Consider the following 23,940-nt stretch of genomic DNA (forward strand, 5'->3'; position numbering starts at 1 on the left):
CCATAGAACATTCTAGAGCCCGTACTGTGTAATGTTACCTGTCGCTTGCACACGACGGCGAACCCATACGTGTTGGTCTTGAGCTGGCCCGCCGCGAGCAACACGCAGCCCTTGGACTCAGCCAGCTTGACGCACTCCACCTCAGAACATTCTAGGGCCCGTACAGGGACTAGTCGCACGTGCCGACCGCGGCCCGCTATTACAACTGTAACAAAAGATAACTGTTTAACTATCATTCTAACATATTCGTGTTCGAAATTCGAATTCCCTTATCGTATCTCGAGCCCATTTCTGGAATGGTGTCGGATACATCGGCGGGCAATCGTAAATCCCTGAACCGGCGACCAAAAATGATGCATACATAGCCCAGCGTAGCTTGAATACCTCGTGGAGCTCCTCAGGCTATTCTAGCATGGGCCACCAACCCTTCCTTGGCTGCAAGTATACATTTAGACCGATTCCCCTCATGGGCCACCAAAAATGTCGTGTGCACCGGCGGGCAATCCTAGATCCCCTCATGGGCCACCAAAAATGATGAGAACAAAGGAATCCTAGATCCCCTCATCAGCACGTGACCAGGCTGCGGCCCAGGAATATTCTCTTATTAAACTAATAAATATGGCGGAGCTGGTGTGATCGACCAGCTTCTAACTTGCGCGCGCGCGTTTGCGCTCGCGTCGAGCTTCGGATTTGAACAGGGCTCGTTTCCAATCAGTGTTTAGACTGGTGAATGGTGAATAGTGAATGGAAGATCGAAATAAATGTCTGTCCGTTTGTCGTTCCGTATTGACCTTTTTAATTACATTGAGCTATGGATTCTTGATCATTTGGCCCGAAGAAATGGTATTAGTCTAATATTATTAATGTGTTGCCATGGTTACCCATACGATATGACCAGGATATGGACATTACAAAACAAAAGGTAATCACGGTCCATATCCCGGTCGATATAAGTCTAGTGAAACTAACCGCGAGTCATTCAAAACTGTTAATATTATTAGTCTAATATCGTTCGAGAAATGGGCCCCTGGTATAACAAATTAGAGCGACAGAGAGTCCAATAGATGAACGAACAAAGTGGTTTATCGTTAGTCTTGATCTGAGACTAATTTTTGGCGAAGTAATTAAGCCTTTGTAGTGTTATTATGGTCCTGAACCCTGAATATACCCAGATACCCACCTAAGCCGCGACTGGGGCGTACTCCTCAGCTATCTTCTTGGAGTAATCCCTCTCTAGGCCCACCAGGCCTAACCCAGCATCTACACCAACTATATAGTCTACTATAGATCGTCAGGTGACAAGCAAGTCACTAATTACTAAAAAAAATAAACAAAAATCGACCTTCTTTTAGTAGTACTAATATGGTTCACTATGGCTATGAACTTGTGGTGGTACTTAGTGACTTTTGCTTGTCACCCGACGAGATATTGTCATATTTACCAAGCAGCTGCTCCTCAGGAACATAGGCCGCCTGGGCGACTGGAGCATGTTGCCTTCTCGGTGTAATCTCTCCCCTCTCTAAGTCGACTAGCGCTAAGCCGCCGTCTCCGCCGACGCAGAATCTTGAGCCTTCTAGCACGACAGCACACTGCGCGCCGCGGAGCGCCGCTGCTGCGCCCGAGTCTACTATCACGCATGCGCTGTATACCTGTACGATAAGTAATTATTAAGTATTAGCATAGAGACAGAAGTGACAATAAATGTAGCATCGACCGGAAAGTCTAATGACATAAGACTTTCCGTCGGTGCTACATCTATTGTCACTTGACAGTACTACTACTACTACTGAAAGTACTGATGATTCCGCTACTCGATGCTAGATGTCGACTGTGAAAATACTAATCTTTTTGGTACCAAAACTGATGTATGGAGTGAGCACTCTTGTCTTACTATATTGTTTGTATTAGTTATATCATATTTTGAGAATAATCATACACAGATCTAATCCCGAGTTAAGAACAGCTTTTGCTACTGCAAATATGTGTATTATTCGAATGATAGACGTACTTATGAATGATAGTGACAATAGATGTAGCACCGACCGGAAACTCTTAATCTCAACAACATAAGACTTTCCGGTCGGTGCTACATCTATTGTCACTTGACAGTACTACTACTTAATACAATTTTTTTACAGTACTACTATTTTTGTTATTTTTGTTTCTCCATTTTGGAATTCACGGGCCTCCAAATCCCGGTCTTTTGATAGGCTTGCGTGGGGATATAGATCCAACACGTAGAGGCCCCTTGGAGAGCTTTAATGTCATGTCATTATTTTTGTAATTATTATGTATATGGACTGTTTGTCTGAAATAAACGTTACATTACATTAAAGTACTGATAATTCCGCTACTCGATGCTAGATGTCGACTATGAAAAATGACATCAACTCTCTATTTCAAATTCTCTTTGCTTATACGTACACATTTGTCAGGCAGATTGTTCCTCTTCAATATCCTATGTAGTTCACTTAGCGCGACGACCCATTTCGTTTTCTCCGACTCTGATTCCGCTAACATTAGTGTATGAGATCGCTTGCCTCCTTCCAGTTGTGACGTTGATATCTGTACAGAAAAACGAAAAATACTTCATATACTTGACTCCACTCAAAGACAGACCGTATGCAGAAGTTAATAAGGTCGAGTATCGTATGAAATATATTAACCCCTCGTTTGCTTAAACACGGATCCGTGCGTGTGAGTTAAAATCTATTGTTTTAATGTCAAGGTCACTTTCTCAATGATCAAATTGAACTGTCACTGTCACACTAATATGGAAGAGTGATAGAGAGACATAATGCTTTTCGTTGTCGAAGCGATAGCGATTGTAACCTTGGCTAGGCCGGCAGCAGCCTTAGTGGACTAGACACCAACGCTCGGGAGACGCTAGTGTGGGGTCCCTCTAAGTTGATAGAGTATGCTAAATACGCCCTGTAGCCATGTATGCCCTTTTTACTCGTGCTTCTGGCATATTTGAACTCGCATCTCGGAAATCCACCAATTGACTCCACACAAAACAATTTCAACCTTAAGCGTAAGGCAATAAAGTCGAGTCTTACCCTAAATATGCACGGTATGTCCCTTTTATTGGCATGTATGACGTCAGAGTCCTTGACTGAAGCCACGCTGAAGTCGGGGTCGCGCATGTCCAGAACTTGGCTTACGCATACTGAAGGTAACGCGTTCCTGAAAAAATACGGTGTTTTACTCGACTTCTTTCATTTAAACCCCTAGCATTCGAAAAGTTTGTTTTTTGTAAGAAATGCCGTGTACGATATCGCGATAGTGGGAGACATAGGTAACTTTTGCTGAGAATGTTGAAATATATTACAGAGTATTGAATAATTTTGAAACATAAAATGTATTTTCTTACCTGTCTTGCGTAATATCATATAGGAAGAGCTTGAAATCGCAGACGACGACAAACTGTCTCATCCAGCCTTTCTTCACGCCTCCCGGCTTTGGTACCTGAGAGAAAAGATAATTGTAAAGCAAAGATCTATCATAAACTAAAATAGATGACATGTACAGTCGCCATCAGATATATCGGAGCCGCCGAGGTGCTCAAAAATATCTGAACACGCACTCTATCGCCTTGACAATAGAGGCGTGTTCAGATAATTGTGAGTGCCTTGGCTGCTCCGATATATCTGATGGCGACTGTACTGAAGAAAAACTGACCAAGCCTCTAATGGTTGCTTGCATTCAAGTCTAAGGTTGGTATTCCACCTGTCTTAATGAGAGAGTGAGACGCAATGCACATTGGACAATGAAATTGGACAAGTGGAATACAAATCTTAGGCCATAAAGTATGTTTTTTAGTTACAAAGATCTACAGTGAGTGAATCCAACATGGGTGATATATTAAACCAGACATAGCATTTATAAGTGTAATCATTAATTAAAACTTTTTTAAGTTGCACTTAATTATGACCCCGTAATTAATAAAAAAAAAATATTTTGTATGGTTAATATATTATTCATTAAAAGCAAAATTTATCTTAATATATTTCTTACTTCCTATATTAACCACCCTCTCCCATATTGAATTAACACGCTGTATAGTTCATAGTGTATAGTTTACAGCACGATCTTCACCCATTCTTTCGAGGTGGCCCAGCCAACGGAGACGATGTGCTCAGAGCATACTTGGGTCGACCGACTAGACGCCGTCCTGTAGGTCGTTCTCAGTATCGGTGGGCGGATCGAGTGGAGGCAGATCTCCGGGAGTCGGTGTCTGTGAAAACTTGTGTGAATCCGCGCAGGACCGAGTAATATGGCGTGCTGTTGTGTTCGAGGCCAAGACTGATTTTGGGTCATCGCGCCAAACTAAACTGCAAAACGTAATTCAAGACCAAAAAGAGTAAGAAATGTTGCCACTTTTTTACTAGCGCGTCTTGTATTTATGTACAAATAAGTAAATAAAAGTACTTTTTTAAATAGTAGGAGTAAAATTACTAATGAATAAATTATCTTAGCGTGACTATTTATCAAAATGAATTTACTATTTTACAAACAAATTATTGCAGTGGCAACATTTTCTTACTTTTTTTGGTCTTGAATTACATTTTACAGTATAGTAAGGCGGGCAGCGGGCAGCGCGCCGCCACGCGAGCGCAGCACGCCGTGTGCACCGCCAGCCCGCACGTCTCGCACACCACGCCTTGCCGGGTTAGTATGCCAGCCTGTATACCTTGACGTAGCCCTCGTAGGCGGTGCCCTGTCCCCGGGCGGGGTCGATGCCGAGCGGGCGGCGCGAGCGCGCGGCGGGCAGCGGGCAGCGCGCCGCCACGCGAGCGCAGCACGCCGTGTGCACCGCCAGCCCGCACGTCTCGCACACCACGCCTTGCCGGGTTAGTATGCCAGCCTGTATACCTTGACGTAGCCCTCGTAGGCGGTGCCCTGTCCCCGGGCGGGGTCGATGCCGAGCGGGCGGCGCGAGCGCGCGGCGGGCAGCGGGCAGCGCGCCGCCACGCGAGCGCAGCACGCCGTGTGCACCGCCAGCCCGCACGTCTCGCACACCACGCCTTGCCGGGTTAGACCGATCTAACACAAGTCAAATATAAAAAAAAGACTGTTATCGGGCTATGAATTTGGCCTACATGTCGTATGGTCCATAAAACTCGAAATCAATGGGCTCAGGCGCACCCGATAAGTGCCGTACTAAATAAAGCTTCAGTCACTCGTACTCGTTCTATTTATGGAAGGATCCTGAAGTTACTACTACTATTAACTACTAATACAAACTACTAATACTATTCATGTACACGTTAACTAATACACAAGTTTGTACATTTATTCTAGATTTCATGAGCTGATCAATGAATTTTATAAATGTCTTAAATTCACTTGACTTGAGAGTTATACCTCAACCGAGTCTTGTAGAGGTGGAAAATGAACCACAGGTGGTAATAATTATAATCATCATCATTATTTCAGCCTATTTACGTCCCACTGCTGAGCACAGGCCTCCTCTCATGGGCGAGAGGGCTTGGGCTATAGTCCCCACGCTAGCCCAATGCGGATTGGGAACTTCACATACACCTATGAATTTCTTCGCAGATGTATGCAGGTTTCCTCACGATGTTTTCCTTCACCGAAAAGCTAGTGATATTTCGTACATAAGTTCCGAAAAACTCGTTGGTACGAGCCAGGATTTGAACCCGCGACCTCCGGATTGAAAGTCAAACGTCATATCCACTCGGCCACCACTGCTTTTTAATAACTGAAAAGATATAATAAGAATAATTATAATAGTTTGTAATAATTACCATGAGTGACGTGCAGTGGTTGCACTTGGTGGGACTGCTGAAGGTCCGCACTAGGAACTGGTGTAGTTTCTGCTTGCCCGGCACCACGGGGCCTAATGAAGGATCCTGCGGGACAAATAATTGGGAATTTATATTAGTGTGATTCGGACCAAATAGCAGAGGAACTAAAAATACCTGTCAGCGACGCACTCCACCAAGCTATAGAATGGGACCGATGGAGACAACTAGTTGACAGAATCAAACGGAATCAAGCGATCCTCAGCAATGAGGGACCGATTGAAGAGAGAGATGACTGTGGCGTACATATTGCTTATTTGGAAGTTGACAGCAGCTAAATAGTATGAAGATGTCGTCCCACGAAAGTACATATTTTAAACCGTGTGTTGTATTAAGTTAAGATGTAACCGCTAAACGCTGCCGATTGCTGGGAGCCGTACATCATCCTTGCTCTGAGACTCGACGGAGCGGCAGCTGACTGACGTACCTCATCATACTCTTACCGTGGACATTTCGCTGGGCGAGCTATTGCTGGAAACCGGCGTGGCGACGCGCGCTTCCATCTCATCTTGGGACTCGACGGCGCCGCTTAACGCTGCCGATTGCTGCGAGCCGTACGTCATTCTTACTCTGAGACTCGACGGAGCGGCAGCTGACTGACGTACATCATGATACACTTACCGTGGACATCTCACTGGGCGAGCTCTTGCTGGAGGCAGGCGTGGCGGCGCGCGCTTCCATCTCGTCTTGGGATTCCACGGAGCCGCTTAACGCTGCCGATTGCTGGGAACCGTACATCATCTGTTGACAAAGTTTTCATCAATCAAACTAAGGGCTTATTTAAAAAAAAAACACTACCATGCTCTAAGGTGCCTCTTTTCTGACTTCCATTAAAATCGATAAAGTTTAACAATGCGAGCAATGCTTTCACGTCTTTCCTGATATCATGCACAAAAATTGTAACAACACATCTCAAGAGCATATAATTGAAAAAAATTTGGGGCATTGACAAAAAAAATACATACCAACATATGAATAAATCGATTGGACTAGTTTCTAACTACTTTTATTTTATCAGTCTCAATCTGACGACATGCATATCCAATTTCAGACCACATCACATTAATCTAAGAAAACATACAACCCTAGGTTTTTAGATCTTCCATTTGCAAACAAGACATGCACAAATAGTACAAAACTACGAATATACATACGAGCGCAGCAGTCAAAATCGGATACAGTTTAGTACATAATTGATTTCCTTCGGTTTTCACGGAAACGTACGAGCGTTGTCTTGCAGTCAGTCTCGGTACAAAAAGTACTGACGCTGACTGGAGCAGCATGACAAATTCGAACGTTTCCGAGAAAATACGATGAAAAACAATTATGCAACATATGTAATAACAGACAAAGTGGTCAAATGTATCGTAAAATGATTATTTCTATTGCAACGAAGGTGTTATCGTGCCATATCGATGATAGTCGTTGACAGAAAACGCTGATCGAAACTTAAGAGCCAACAGGAGTGGTCATTTCATCCATACAAACGTACTCGACTGTTTCCTCCTTGGGTTTTGATGCTAGAGCAATGATTTTTTTAACACATATTATATTGTCAATATCTGTGTCGGACCGTTTTGCTTTATTGATATATATTTTTTTAAGGCCCTTCTAAAATGGCCAAAATGGCCTAATTGACTATGCCGCAATGAGAGGCGTAGTATTCAAAACTGATATCAATTAGCCAAAAAAGCAAAACGGTCCGACACAGATAATTTCATAATCATTTAGTTCCAAGTTTGGTTAGAATTGATTAAGTTTTGGAGGAGGAAACAGTCGAGTACGAAACCTCGATTTTTGAGATTTACGCAGGATTTTTCGCCTTGTTCTTATCGCACTAGTTTTAGGAGCATCTTCCGTTAGCGAGACGGGTATATTTACCTAAAATATTTAAAACTCAGCTCCTGTTTCGTCTTAAATAATGAAAATAGTCACGTGAATTTTCGTAGCATCTGTCATCCCGATACATTTTGCTTTTCGTTTGGCCTTTGTCATCTTGGGTAGGCCCCCAGCAGTGGTTGCAATATATTTGACTACTTTGGCTGTCACTATATATTGCTGACTGTACTAATCCAAGCTGTACCTGCGTACTGCAACAATGCTGTACGTTTCCGTATCGGTACTGCGGCGACATCTAACGGCGGAAAATAAAACTTAAACAGCAAACGATAATATATACATCAAGCGTAAATTATACGAAAAAAGAAGTGTTTAAAAACATTGTCACGCCCATTTACAGTTTCTTGATTAAGGATTAAGCTCAAATTACGATATTAAATTGAATGGAGGTGACAATATTAAAGATTTGTTCATCGTAAGGCCAAATGTAATTGAATTTAGCAAATTAAGGTAAGTACCCCTATTAACGAGGGGGTTAAGCAACTTTTACAAAGACAGCCAAAAATGAAACATAAGCTGGCTCTGTATGAACAAATACATATTTTTTTATGACAGTTTGTACATTGAAATTTATATTTCATTCGTTTTTGGACTTATTTTGGCCAGTTAAATAGGAATAAATAATTATTAAACCTAAAACGTCGAAATCGCCTATTACCGTGGTAATTGATCATTGCTACCCAAATACCGCGGATAAGGGTTCCTTTTTACGAGTGTAGATAAACCCATCGCATTTTTAGTTCCTTCTTTATATAAAGAATCCTTCCTAATAGTATACCTATTTATATTTATTTGACAATAGTAGTTAAATAAATAGTAGGTATCATATTTAATCAGATTTCCAATCATAAGATTCCATTAATATTTTTTTTGTTTTTCTATAGAAGGAAAAATAAGAGGATTTTTAATAAAACATAATTATGAAAGTGAATTCCTTTGAGTCTACTTACACCTACTAACTACACTAGATAATAATATATATGTGGTCGTATCAAAAATACATGCTGTATACAAGTATCTAAGTACATAAATCAACATAAAATAAATAAATATAAGGGGACAGGACATCTGACACAGATCGACATAGCCCCAAACTATGCAAAGCTTCTACTATGGATACTAGGCGACGATATACATACTTATATATGTTACTGTAAAAGCCCAAAGTACGGCAAATAAATACAAATTTATACAATAAAAATAATAATTCAGCCTATATACGTCCCACTGCTGGGCATACTTATATACCTACATAGAAAACACCCATGCCCATGACTTAGGAACAAATATTTGTGTTCATCACACAAATAAATGCCCATCAACATCAAATTGATCCAATGATACAAGATTATGTGAAACCAAATATTAAAATAAATTAATATTGGATGTACTGCATCTTTTATTAACAACACATAATCCAAACATAATTTTAAATTAATTATAAACTAAACTTAAATATAAACTGAATATGTATAAAATAAACAACCTACTGAAACCCGTACCGGGCTGCCCCCGACGCAAAGGTGCCCATCACGCTCGCTGCGTTGCCGCGTTGGATTGCGATTGTATGTTGGTGTATAATATGTTCAAATTAAAATAATACAAGAGGTTTTATAATAGTTATATCATGAACCTATTTATTTCCTAACAAAGTTGTAGGTGGGTCGGTATTGGGTTCCCATACAACTTATTACCCAGTGATGTCTTTTGTAACCATCGCTAAACGGTTTAATTCACATTATTGTAAAACTCATTTACGAGTAATAAAAATAAATAAAGATTGTGTATATTTTGAACACAATCAAAATGGAAGATACTAAATATTACGAAACATTGTATAAAACAGACTTGGCAGCCATGCTTTTGTTTTTATATCAATATTTAAACAAGATTCTCATATAATGGTTTCTAAGGAAACCTCCAGTTAAGTGCTTAAAACTGTAGTCAAAATTAAGAGTTCTTGAATAGATTTCATACCACGTTAATAGCTCTTTAGGTTTATAGATGGTTAAATATTTCAATAACATCAAGAGTTAAGGAAATATGTATTTACATATGAATATATAACCCTTCGACCTTAAAATACCGTTTCCGCTATTACCGAGGTATACCTCGAAATTAGGATCCACACCAAAAAATGGAACCCAACACCGAGGTTTTTAATTTCCTGTTTTTTACTATTGGTAAGCAAATATTTACAAGTTGAGGATTTGGTAACCATAAATATCATAATTAAGAATTGATATAAAGGCTTAGTCTTTCTGTAATATTCACCATTACTATGAAATCACTAAATAAAATACGCGTTTGCTTACTTGAGGTGTCGCGCGTTAGTATGGAGCGTTCAAATCCTGCGCCCCCGATGAGATAGTTTACGGTTTTCGAATTGATTACTTTGTGTTTCTTTAATAGTGCTATACTGATTCGACAGTCAATATAGAAAGCTATATTTGTGTGTACTTCAATTTTTATAAAGTCACTAGGCTTTCTTATAAAACGCCTTTTTGTACATACCGCGGTAATCAGTGTCGATTTTAATGGGCTCGTTAATAGGGGTACTTACCTTAAATAAAGTAGCGTCAAAACTGCGACTGTATCAAACTATGTAATAAATAAATTCATCGTTTTTTATTGAAGTTCACCTGGAAGTTTCAGTACAGTAGACGTTAATAATATGTATACAATTGTGCACCTTACTCCATTGTAATAAAGCGAAATATGTAAACATATCTTTGACGTCGACTGCACACTTTCACTAAAAGCGAAAATCAAGAGTTTGAGTTGGGCAGGATTCCAATTCCTTCCAGACTTTTAGGCTAAAGGTGACAGTCCATTTCCAATGACAGCAGCACTACCATTCATTTTACTATAACACCGACGCGTTTCGTACTAGTAGTGCAGCTGCGGTCAGAAATGGAATGTTACCCTATGGTTACTAAATTTGTCACTGAGTTGACTGATCATTCGTAAGCCTTATTTCAAGGCGATAAAGTCTACAAATGATCAGTTGCTGTTACTTTATAAAACTGACCTTTTCATCATTGTTGACCGGCACATTATCATAGTGCCGTTCCGTCGGTGCCTCCTTCAGGAACTGGTCGAGATAGCTCAGCTGCGACGGCGGTCGATCCAAGACTGCAAAATGGCATACGATTAGATGGCGAAGTAAGGGTTGGTAGGGTAATTCACCAGTAACTGGCTATCCCAAACCAAAAATGAATTCTATTCACGTATAACTAGAATTCATTTTAACATAATATGGCCAGTTATTGAAAGCTGGCCGGTTATTGAAACCTTATACTAAAATGAATTACGTTTATAGGTGAATAGAATTCATTTTTAGGGTGGCCAGTTACTGGCGAATTACCCTAGGGTAATCGGTTAGGGGAACACAAACCAATCCCAACCAGAACCAACACAAAGTTAGGACGCATTTCGAACTATTTTTCAAATTATCCTCCCAAGGCCCGGCCATACAAATGGGAAATCCAAAACTTGCTATTGAAATTTGAAGCTATAGTGTAGGAAATAGAGTTGATAATGTCTTGTTTAAAAACTATACAATACAAAACAAATGCAACTCTGTTCCAATAGGGTATTATCTTACTGGTCAAATCAGTTTCTTTTTTAGAACTGTCAAAACGATTTGCTAATATGGAATTTATATGAAACAGTACACAATGACGTCACGATCAACTCACCTACTTTTTATATTTACATCCGATTTATTAGATATAACTTGTGTTTATAAATAACTGCTATCTTTGTTTTTCTAATAATCATCTAGTGCTTTATTTCGTGCATGGTGTGAAATAATTTATTATAAATACAGTCAAATACCCTATTGAAAATGATTTAAATTTCATCGAACTGAATAAGTATTATAGCTAGGACCGTGAGCCTTAGGAGGTTATAACACTTTTGGACGATACAAACAGCATAAAATACACAGGGACTAAGTCAGAATGGCCGAATAGTATATAACAAGTATTTTTAATTATTACCATACGTCGGACTCCAGCGGGCATTTTCGTGGCATGTCAGAATGATAGGTAAGGTTCGCAATTCAATCAATTCATTCTCGAGTATTTGTACTTAGTATTTGGTACCTAGTATTTATAATGTGAAATTCCAAATATCATAGCAACTAACTGCGTTATTTATAAACGTACTTGGACTACACATAAGTCATAATGACGCATGTCAGCTATTTATTTGTTTTTTAAGTGGCCACTTCAGTGGGCTATCGCTATCAGTCATCACTTCAAAGAGTATTTACACATTAAATATGAATAAATGATAACGGGTAACTAATTTAACTATGTTACAAATACTAGGTACATTATAATACTCGTAAGTTAAGATTTTTTTTGTAAATTTTACCTTGCCCTCAAACTACCCCCTATAGTCCGACGTTTGATTATTACATGCTCTATTGGTTTAGGTACACCACACCGAAGTTTTTGAGGCATTGGCAATGACATAGAGAAATAATAGAGTGCTCACTCCATACATCAGTTTTATTACCGACGTCGAGCATTAGATTTTCCGTTCGCCGCGACATCTATTGTCGAGTAGCAGTACTGATAATTCCGCTACTTAACGCTAGATGTCGACTACGAAAATAATAGTCTTATTGGTAACAAAGATGTATGGAGTGAACACTATATGCTTTCTTATTTCTCTATCCTCCTACGTCCTGAGTTCCTTTAAAAAGGACAAATTATAATCGAAATTTGAACTACAATAGAATAAAAGAAGGTTCCAAATTCAAAACTGCAGAAATGACTCTGGGTCTTAGGAGGCTATGGCAAAGGTAAACAATTATAGTTGTACTTAGACGAAATTTTTTTTTTTTTTTTTTCAAAAGTATAAAATCGTAATTGATCTCTTTATTGTTGCAGTCGGTACCTTAACAAATAGGGCAAGAATTAGCTATTGTAATATTCTATAGAAGCATGCACATAGGACAATTCATGTGGACGCGATACAATCTAGAACCAGGAGCCCACATTGACACATAGCAAAATGTACAAGATATGTACAATGTATATGTACAGTAACCTGCAATAATATGTTACTCTTCGAAGGCCGCAGAAATATGTGACACGCTCTTATAGCTCTATAAATAAGATCGTGTCAGATATTTTTGCGGCCTTCGTTGTGTAACATATTATTGCAGGGGACTGTACAATGTATATCAGATAGAAAGAAGGTTATACATGAAGTATTGTAGAAAAACCGTATACCCTTTTAAACCTCACCCGTTATACCTTCGCTAGTCAGATTCATATTACCTAAATAATGACATGGAAGTTACAAGTAATATCTGTAAGCACTTTCGCAACCGGGCAAAAAACGGCGCACTACCCGAGAAACCGATCGTCTATATCTGCGTACAAAAGAACCCGCTGGGCGGGTTGTCCGGCATCTGAGCAAACATTACGAGTGCCTACCAAGCGGGTTCTTGGTAGTCAAAGTGTTCACTTTGTATAGACGATCGGTTTCTCGGGTAGTGCGCCGTTTTTTGCCCGGTTGCGAAAGTGTTAAAGTAATAAACGTAACTGGTCCAAAATCAACCACTCTTTGAAATATCGCCCATAATAATAATAATGGCCAATTGTTTTTTATGTGTTTTTGTATTTTACTTTTAAATTCATGTTATAAACAACCTAACTTATGAAGAAAGATTAATAAAGAAAATAATAATGGCCAATATTAAGAAGTAATTAACAGATATTAGTAACCCCAAGGTCAACCCACGCAACATACAAGTATCAGAAAAATACTGTAAAAACCATCCGTACATATAAGGCTATTGTTTACCTGATTGTTCTTAAAATATGTCATCAATATGGACTCATGATATGTCTATACTCTGTAGTCTGTATCTTTAGGTACTTAAATAAAAGTAAACAAATAATTTGTACATTTTCGGGTAGTTATAACATTTATTGATTAACCAACCAAATGCAAAACCATCTGGATCTGTCACTGAACGACCTGACTTTAACCTACATTATTTGATCGTGTAATGTTTTCATCTACCCTCAACTGGCTTAAGAAGGCTTTTGAGGGTAGATTTTGTTTACTCTTTTTAAAATACCTAAAGATACACCCCCTTATTCATAAACGTTTACTAAAGTTGACAAGCCGATAATAATCGTTTGTCAATTTCCATCATACCAATACGTCGGAAAGAGACAAACGATTATTATCGGCTTGTCAACTTTAGTAAACGTTTATGAATAAGGGGGACAGACTATAATGTTCACAAACTCAAATACAACAATACACTATTAGTCATGGATACAAACAAGTGTTAAGGGAAACCATCGCTGAGCGCGTTATGTGGCGTTGGATGGACTTTAGACTGTTTTTAGGAAGTCAAATACAAATGGACGGACATGCCATGATGTTGCGAACTCTTTAGATTTTTGATAGATATTTAAATTTGTATTTTTTTATAATTCTTGACAATATGTCACTCTAAAACAAATGGCTAAACGTTTCGTGCATATTTTCTTTTGGGCTATATTTTCTCTTACTCCTACATCTGGCGACCGTGACAGGACACGAACCTGCAATCTTCGGATTAGTATTAAAATTTTCTTTACCAATAACACAAATCCATTAATACCTAGCTCGATCACCCATAAGCTTATATCGAAGGAATGTCTTATGATCAGTTGATCATCCAGGTGATTCAGTTGAAAGTCATATTGGCTATTATAGATCCATTAGTATACCTCGGAAATTTATGAACTAATTAATCTGAGTAATTGAAGTCCAGATGATCGTGCTGGATGTAGTTTCTATTATGATCACTTGGAGGAGAATAGACAGTATATTTACACGGTGGCTAAAAAATAACTACCCTGTTGCCAGGGAGGTTTTGGGATTATACTGAGCCACTTTTACTATTGGATCAACCCCGAATCGCAAAAAAAATTAACCTCCCATAGGAAATGGACCAGCCAAAATGTACGAAACAGCCAAATTTGTTTTCGCGATTGGGGTTGGTCTCATAGTAAAAGTTGGTCAGTATAATCCCAAAACTTCCCTGGCAACGGGAATGCAGTTACTTTTTAGCTACCCTTTATATTCTGTGTCCTGTTGAAAAATCACAACTAACAAACATGTTCAGAACGGATATTTTGATTTTGTATCTTATTCTTCGTGATAACGGATATGTATATTTTCATTATTTTTTGAAATGGGATGTTAAATTAAAATTTTGGTCACATCCATGCCACCGCAGTAAGCTCAAGCAAAAGCGAAGCGATTTACAAAAGAAAACGATAATTAGCCAATGAGTGCGATCACTGTTTTTGAGTCAATTACATTTCAATTTATAATTAATTTACAAATATAAATATACCAGATACCTATGTAACAAAAAATACATGAAACGGTTGACACCATACTTCAAATGACAATAGTTAGCCATAGACAACAAAAAATGTGAATAAAGTCAAGAGCAGAAGTAGCGAAGCGAAAGATGCGTTCAAAATGATTTTTTTTTAATGAATAAGGGTCGGTTGCACCAAACTGTTCGTATCGTTAGAGTTCGCAAATTTTTTATGTATGGAAAGTTTCATAGTAAAGCGCCGGGCGCGCCGGCTGACGTCGATCAGTCTGTCAAATGTGGTTGGTGCAACTGGCCCTAAGTGCGTTGTAGTACTTTATAACATCTCGCTCGCTTGGCTACCATATCAAACATAACAAAATAACATAAATCTTAATAAACTTAAAACTTATTTCTAAGATGTGACCCAAAAAACAGTGATAACGCTAGTATGATAAAAACAAATTTTCCTGGACACTTGCTCGTATTTACAAAATGGTATGTAACACTAGGTCTAGAGCGGCACAAAACAAATAAACACCTCCAAACTCTATATTGTCTATTGTCGTTTTTGTTACTTCGAAAAAAATTAGTGACTTTTATATAATCACTTTCGTCTAAAAGAGTAAGGCGGATAGGTATAAATAGAAAAAAAAAATACTGTTCACAGATGTCAAATAGTATGAACATTCAGGTCCAAGAAATTTGGCCATTATTGAAATTATCTTTTTTAGTTTGTTTACTACAAACTTGCACTATCTCAGCAATAGCCATGATGCAATCAAATGATGTCTACTACCTTTAAAGAAAAAGTGTAAAGTCTCATTCTATGGAACTTGCTTACTATGTAAACAAACCGCCATATTGAAACGGTCACTGTGATGATATCTATATGGCGGTTTGTTTACATAGTTAGCAAGTTCCATGGAATGACACTTTACGAGTATAGGTCGTTCGCGTTAATAATTTAGGGCCCCCCCACATCTGGCGTCTTTAGAGCGTCGGCGTCTACAATTCTATGGCCGACGTCGACGCAGCGTCGACGCAACTGCGCAGCGACGTCATTTTCCATAGCGCTGGACCGACGCCGACAGACGCCGACGCTCGAAAGACGCCAGATGTGGGGGGGGGGGGGGCTTAGTAAAATCATCATCGTTCGCCAGCTTACCGATGCTATAACCTATCAAATCGTTCCTAATTAGGAAGGTTTTCAACTAGTCACTTTGAATTTGACTTTCTCATTACGAACCATTTGATTGATTACAGGCGTAGCTAGGCCAAAGAAATTTTACTGCATTCTTAACGCGAACGAACTATATTTTCATAAAGTCAATATAAAAACATCACCCGCATATTAAGAAAACACAATGACTGACCAATAATGATTATGTGCAAGTTATATTTCCGTACACGGCGGAAAGAAGTTGATAACTCGAGATATTTTATTGAAGAAATTTAAACTTAAAATAAAATTACATAAAGTTCAAATTTCTTCAATTTTTTCTCATTACCTATCAACTTCTTCCCGTCGTGTACGGATTTGTTAAAATGGATCGGAACAAAAATAACAATAGACTATGTTACCGGGGCAAAACAGATGCACAGTCACAAACAAAAAAATCTACTTTTAAGGACGAATACTTAAAATAGATAATCAGTAACACATTACCTCCTTCTTCTACAGACATAAACTTTAAGGCCTGTGCACACCGGATGCGTGTGCGTAGACGTGCGGGTTGTAATATACAGATTATTATGAGAGACGGCACACCGCTTGCGTGACTCATGCGTGCACGGCTACATTTTAGCGCACGCGCATGTGGCAAGGCATGCTCTGACCTTTAAGTTATACTAGAACTGTTGTTTGGACAACCCTCAGAAAGTAGAGGTACAATAATCAAAATGATCTGCACAAGCCTTTTTCTCTCAACAATAGAGTCGTATTTATACTCAACCACACCCAACTTGTCAGTAGAAAAAGGCGCGATCAACTCTTCGCATCTAAATTTGCAAATTTGCCGCCTTTTTTTACTGACAATGAGGCTATACCAGAATTTAGATCATTTTGGACATAGCTGTCTCTGCTGACTGCAGAATTATACCAGGAAATCATGAAAGTAAAGTGTTACCGATTTAAAAATTAACGAACCATTTTCTTCCTTCCCCGTCCAGTATGTTGAAGACTTGGTGGATCCTTGCCTGGCTGCTTGCGCACAACTTACAACTTTAATAATAAGCTCATAGAGGTCATATTTCAAATTTCAATTTTTAATTGCACCTTTATTGCAGAATAGCTTTATTACAGTACACATCAGATATATCAGAGCTGCCATGGTGCTCACAAATATCAAAACATGTCTCTATTGTCACGACACCTCGGCCGCTCGGATATACCTATCTGATGTGACTGAAATGTGGTAGCTTTTTGTAAAAAACGCCACAGAAGACTTTTTTGTCTGTCTTCGTGACTAAGGCTTTAATCAATAATTTGAACATAGGTTTATAAAACAAAAATGGATACAGAAATTAAGTGCATAATTATTCCGTTATTTTCGCCACTGGTTCTTACCCAGTTCAATTAAATAGAGCTTTAATGTGTTACAGTAAAGTTAAAATTTGCATGATGTGGCAACAAAACAGTTCAATAGTTGGTACTTTTCATTGCCAGCACCTTTACTTCAGTAAATCCAATAGCGACTAATTATAATGACGTATAAAATAAATTAAACAACATACATAATACAAAAAACTGGACTTTAATTATGTACAAGAACAGTACAACTGTACACTACACTGCACTGCACTGTACAGTACACTGGTATAAGAAAAAAAAATACAGCGTAAAAGAAAACGTAATGCAAAATTAAAACATAAATGCAAAAAAAGGTGAAACGAAACGCAAAGTTTATACAATAAAATAAATAAACCAAGTAGTTGAAGGCTATACTTATATCCTGTCACTTTAAAGGGCTGTGCACACCGAATGCGTTTGCGTAGACGTGCAAGTGCGCGTTGTAATATACAGATCCTTATAAGAGACGACACACCGCTTGCGTGACGCGCTTTGCACGCACACGCAGCCGGTGTGCTCTGGCCTTTATTGTAAATGCATTTAACACCAAAGGTTGAAAAGCCTTAAACATGGAAATCAATGAGATTCTAAAATCTAGATAAACTTAAGCTAAATAATAAATAAATCCTGCGTTGTCATGTCAATTATTGTAGAGAGAAGCATTATTTTAGACACTTTTATACAAAACTAAAATGGGTCCTGGAAAATTCTACTTCAATCATTCAATAAATTAATCCCCTGGCTTTTTTCCCTATTTGGGGTCATCCATTAATTACGTCACACGAATTTCTAGGTTTTTTGACCCCTCCCCCCCTCCTTGTCACACTTGGTCACATTTGGCACACCCCTCCCCCCCAGTGTGACGTCACATTTTTTCTACGAAATCGCCCAATCGAATTAAGTAAGTACCTAAGTATTATTAATATTTTATCAAAATATTTTTGACGACATAAATATTAGTAATTTTATAACCCAAAACTGCTTAGGTAAGAAAATTAAACGAATAAAAACGATTATCGTTTTAAAAACTTGTTATTTAAATGTACAGCGAATAAAATAATTTAAATAAATTTTCGGTTACTGATGAAGTTAGTGACGTCACAAAGTTTGTGTCTCCCCCCCTCCCCCATGTCACAATATGTCACATTTTCTTGACCTCCTCCCTCCCCCTAAACGTGTGATGTAATTAATGGATGACCCCTTTGGGGTCAGCGCTCCCGATACTCTTTCGCCAATCTTGGCTTTGGCTTGGCTGGAAAATTCTACTACACCTCAAGGAAATCACAAAATGTATTTAAATGTATTTATGTGACTGATTCTGTTTAATTTCCTTTTAATAAATAAATAAATAAATAAAAAGATGTTTGCTACGAGCTACGATCTATGATTCTATAAGAATCCATGTAGATCTAATTGATTTGACTCAGTAAAAAAATCACAAATAAATAGAGAGAACGATGGAAAAACTTGTTAAAATAATGCTTCAATTCACAGTATAAAAATAACATTAAAAATGACTAGTTCGAGTGATTGAGAGCAAATTTCTTTGGCATAGGACGGGACTAGATAATAAACAGACTAGAAATTACTCCCTCCGCGAGATTCCTATAAAATATCATTTTTGAGCACTAACATCCAAATAAATAATTTAAAATTTAAGTCCATATAAATTTTATATTTAAGTGGCGTCAAATAATAAAAAAACATGCCATTTGTACAGTTGCAGCATCATTTTAAGAATTTAATTATATTTTTGAAACCTACTTAGAATTATTCGTTTTTTTTATTCATAAAAAATATGGCTATAACTACGAACAACAAGTAGGACCTGAATAGTTACATTTTATATTTTTTATATATTATTATAAAAGCATATTTTTGCGCTTTCTAATTTAAATTACGCGACGTCATAATATTACTTTTCTTTACAACAGTTAATGTAATATTTTACTTTGATGTTTCATTAATGTAACTAATTAATTAACTGACAGAAAGACACCGAAGTAATCCCATGTGTCCCGTTGTTACTAATTTAGGTTTAAACAACTAAACAAGTTTTTTATTAACCCCTAAAAAGTATACTAATCAAAATGAGGCTACAACTGTACTATTTATATACGTCAATCGTATAACTGGTGGTATACGAGTATCGCCACCCCCCACAAGCACGACGTCACCCCTAAAAAGAGGGGGATGTACGGTCTCAACCACGTCCGAACTGTCATACACACAACGCAGGACCCATTCAAACCCATACAATGGAATAGAACCGGTTAAAAATAACAAATAACAACGTAAAAGTGTAAATGCCACAGATAATACAATAAGTTACACATAAATGCGTGAACAACAAGTGTAAAATCAAATATTAACCGAATAAAAACAATAACAAAGTTTTGGAATTTCGAATCACAGTTCAATCGTTCACATTTAAATATAGAGTCCATAGATAATATAGAACCATCGATTATTTTCGTTTTTTTCGCCGTTGTCGACGTTGGACTTTGGGGATGGAGCCAAATTCCAAAAGGACGGTTGTAGTGGTGACGTCATAAATGTGGACATTTTTGTATTGGATGGGATTGAGAACATGTAACGAAAACAAAAAGAAATGGTGCACTAAATAAACATATTACGTTTTATATATACTGTGGCGTGCTGGAAGCGTAAAATATATAAGCATATGTTGGTGCTAGAAAATACATACAAGATAATGTGCCTAAACCTACAAATAAAGTAAATAAATATAAGTAAAACATAAATCTCATAAATCGTTTTTTTTTTTCTATAGAAAACAGAAAAAAAATATTCTGCCCAAACCAAGTTTGCAACAAAATATTGCAACATATCTGTAATGTTAATTGATATTGTTATAAAAACACCAATAGTGATAATAGAGTTTTTATACAGCTGTTACTTCAATAGAAAATCTTGCTAGGCCAAACTTACTACTTTCTGATTGGCAGTAGCAATTATGAGCCCTTTTCCATGGGTCTATTTAGCATATTAGTACAATTTATTTCTTCTAACTAATTATGTTACTATTGTCGCCTAGCTTGACGGATAGAATAGCAAGAAAACAAATTGATCCAACCTACTCTTAGAGCATTAAGTAACTGGAGACGTCATGGATGTCATTTTCTGTACGAAACAGTCTGTCGATTTTTGCGGGGGAAAGTACTTCAAATGTATTGCTATTTCTACATGATTTGTACGTATCGTACAAACAGCCATGTCAGTCCATACAAAAGTTTGCACAATTGTGCAAGTTTTTCGGCGGAGGGGTAAGCTCTTAAAGGCGACTCCAGTCAGTAGGAGGGAGACACTCCTGACTTCGTGCGAACTCGGCTCCGTTCGGCTCAGCATTGCTCCGAGCAATTATTAGGGTTGGCACAACTTGACGTTCCTTTGCGTGCACGATCACAGATAATTACTTGAATTTTGACAACCCTAAATGTCGAGAGGGATATCATGATTCGACCCTGAATCGCTGTCAAACGGCCGTTTTGTAGGAAGTGTCCTTTCTCGAATTTAAACTGTTGTGAGACATACTAACATTGAATAATTTTACGGTTTAGACTCACTTGTTTTTAGTCACTCGCGCGACATGTTTCGGAGAGCCTAGGTCTCCTTTCTCAAGCACTAACAGTGCGAGCAGCGTTCACTAGCGATGGGCGAGTCGAGTTATCTGATTCGAATAATCCGAATCAACCTACAGATGAGTTGATTCGAATCAAGACTATTGGCAATCCGAATCAACTCGGCCACTAAACTGACTGGTAACTTGGTATCCGATCCGCTGACTCGGCGAATGAATCGCCAATTCACCAACTCTCCGAGCCGAGTCAACGCTACGCTAAGGCCATTCAAAAATAAACCTTAATTCGATAGCCCGAAGGTTCTTTTTACAACAACTGCCGCTTGATTTGCCGTTTCAATCCGAGTTGACTGGGACTATGACCATTCAAAAATAAACCTTAATTCCGTAGCCCGAAGGTTCTTTTTACAACAACTGCCGCTTGATTCGCCATCCCGAGTCGAGTTCACAGGTAGTATGGCCATTGAAAAATAAACCTTAATTCGGTGTCCTGAAGGTTCTGTTTACAACAAATGCCGCTTGACTCGTTTGCGGCTCCGCGGCCCGTGACCTTGTCGCGAACCACGCAAACCGTCGAGTCGAGTCAGTTCGAATTTCAACTCGGATCAGTGGCCGAATCGATTCGAATGATTCGAATCGAAAAAAAGTGGACTCGTCACATCGCTAGCGTTCACGACGGCCGTGTATCGCGTACTGCGGCTAGTGCGGCTCGCCGCGTCGCACGCTGCGCGCGCGCCGAGAAAACAGGTTGGGGGAGGTCTTCCGCTGTTATTGTAGGCGGGCATAGTGGTGTGTTTGGGCTTGGGTCACCTAACACTTGTAGCGATACACAGCACGAACTGCACGGTAGTGTCCTTTCTGTACGGTAGTACTATTACTTATTCTGTGCTCCAGTTATGAAATGCTCTAAGACCCTACTCGTATTATGGTGTATGTAATGACAGTAATAAGGGTCGGTTGCACCAAAGTGTTCGGATCGTTAAAGAGTTCGCTAAATTTTTATGTATGGAAAGTTTCATAGAAAATCGCCGGGGGGCGCGGGCTGACGTTGATCAGTCAGTCAAATGTGGTTGGTGCAACTGGCCCTAAGTGTATACTCACAGGAGTTGTTGGGCTGGTGCGGCGCGTCGAGCCGCGTCTGCATCTCGCGTATGTGCTGCTCTTTACGCTTCATGTCGTGCGCGAGCGCATCTAGCCGCTGCCGGGTTTCTAGCAGCTCCCTGTCAACAAACGAATACAATTAGCGGGGTTACAATTGTTACAAGCAGGGATGTTGTAGATGCAGATATTTTGAAATCCGCGGAAGATATCGCAGTTTAGGACAGTAAGCGCCACTTGCGCCATCCCCCTAATCCGGTTAAAACGTTAACCCAGTGTCAAATGGTACTGGTAACCATGGTAACTCCAGGTTTAACCGGTTAACCCCGGGTTAGTGGAATGGTGCAAGTGGGCCTCAGTACCGACAAGTAGTATAACCGACCTCTGGCTATGCAGCAGCTCGGCCCTGGTCCTGCTGAGCTCCTCGCCGACCTGCTGCTTGGCCTGTATCTCGGAGTGCAGGCTGGACTGCAGGGTGAGGATCTCCATCTTGTCGAGTTTCTGCGAGCGGCGGTTGCGCCAGCCGCCGGGCGCGCCGGGCGCGGCGGGCGGGGAGGCGGGCGCGGAGATGCCGCCGCGCGTGGCGGACGCTACAACGACCAAAAGTTTGCATACAATACGAGCGAAATTGCGCCCCAATAGTTTTACAACTGGCACATACAAGACATCCTCCAGACTGAGCATAGTAGCGCTACCCCCTCTGCCACAAATATACGGTAGTTTATTTACTTCATTTTCGAGTCGTGTCTTTGTGTGACGCCCGACTCTTTGAACGGACCAATCACGGCACGGGACTCGCTCACCTCGTCCCCCGCACCCCAGCATTTTGGCAGCATCGGTTTCATGAAATAATTGCTCTAAACTCCACTCCGTCTAGCTAGATCGAAACTTTGAACCCGAGGGCAACCCATAGATAAATTCGTCCGGGCCAAAACTTATTTGACTGCTGGCATTGTTACAGCAACAGCCTTCAACTTGCTTTTCTCAGGACGAATTTAAAGGAACGAATTTAAAGGAAAGGAAATTTCCCAGGACACAATTAGCAGACCTCTGTTTTAGAGGCAAATTTTTCACGTACAGTCAGCAGCAGATATACCTGAGCGGGCAAGGTGTCCAAGAAAACATATACACTTCAATCGTCACAAAAATAAGGACATCTAAGATGTCATTTTCACGTAGGCTTTCAGTTCGTCACAAATACCTTAACTTCTGAGTTTTTCTTTAACACATACACCCTTATTTAATCACAATGACAATAACGGTTAAAAAGACAGTGGTAACTAAGCACTCAAATTCAAGCTGCTGACATTAATACCTACACGCGCTGCCAATCACGTACGTCAGCAGCCAGGGAGCCACCAGTTGCTAAGCAGTTGTTATTTCAATGGTAACTAAGCATCAACATTTTATCTGTTTAACTTTAAAATAAATACTGTAGCATTACGAATTGACACCTCCTTTCATAAAGAAGTATTTTATCGTTAAGTATCAAACTTAGACAACAAATAAGTAGGTTCTACTAGAATGATCGGTTTTTATTTTTATTTTAACTGTCATATGCGGCTGTTCTTCCAAACCGTAGATCATATTTTATACC

The 23,940-nt window shown here is 39.2% G+C and overlaps 1 protein-coding gene across 1 annotated transcript in view; it reads right to left on the minus strand.

Moving 5' to 3' along the window:
- LOC134675918 (serine/threonine-protein kinase Genghis Khan) overlaps positions 1-23,940 on the minus strand; it is an 82,149-nt gene that overhangs the window by 9,167 nt on the left and 49,042 nt on the right. The window contains exons 25-37 of the mRNA XM_063534262.1: positions 22,726-22,933; positions 22,347-22,465; positions 17,225-17,278; positions 10,759-10,862; positions 7,912-7,962; positions 6,450-6,569; positions 5,772-5,876; positions 4,876-5,046; positions 3,374-3,468; positions 3,060-3,186; positions 2,425-2,565; positions 1,442-1,649; positions 39-205 (exon numbers count right to left, since the gene is read on the minus strand). Of these exons, the coding sequence (XP_063390332.1) occupies positions 39-205; positions 1,442-1,649; positions 2,425-2,565; positions 3,060-3,186; positions 3,374-3,468; positions 4,876-5,046; positions 5,772-5,876; positions 6,450-6,569; positions 7,912-7,962; positions 10,759-10,862; positions 17,225-17,278; positions 22,347-22,465; positions 22,726-22,933 (1,670 nt within the window). The remainder of the gene's footprint in view (positions 1-38; positions 206-1,441; positions 1,650-2,424; positions 2,566-3,059; positions 3,187-3,373; positions 3,469-4,875; positions 5,047-5,771; positions 5,877-6,449; positions 6,570-7,911; positions 7,963-10,758; positions 10,863-17,224; positions 17,279-22,346; positions 22,466-22,725; positions 22,934-23,940) is intronic.

The sequence above is a fragment of the Cydia fagiglandana genome, chromosome 23, assembly GCF_963556715.1.
Source record: "Cydia fagiglandana chromosome 23, ilCydFagi1.1, whole genome shotgun sequence".
Classification (NCBI taxonomy): Eukaryota; Metazoa; Arthropoda; class Insecta; order Lepidoptera; family Tortricidae; genus Cydia; species Cydia fagiglandana.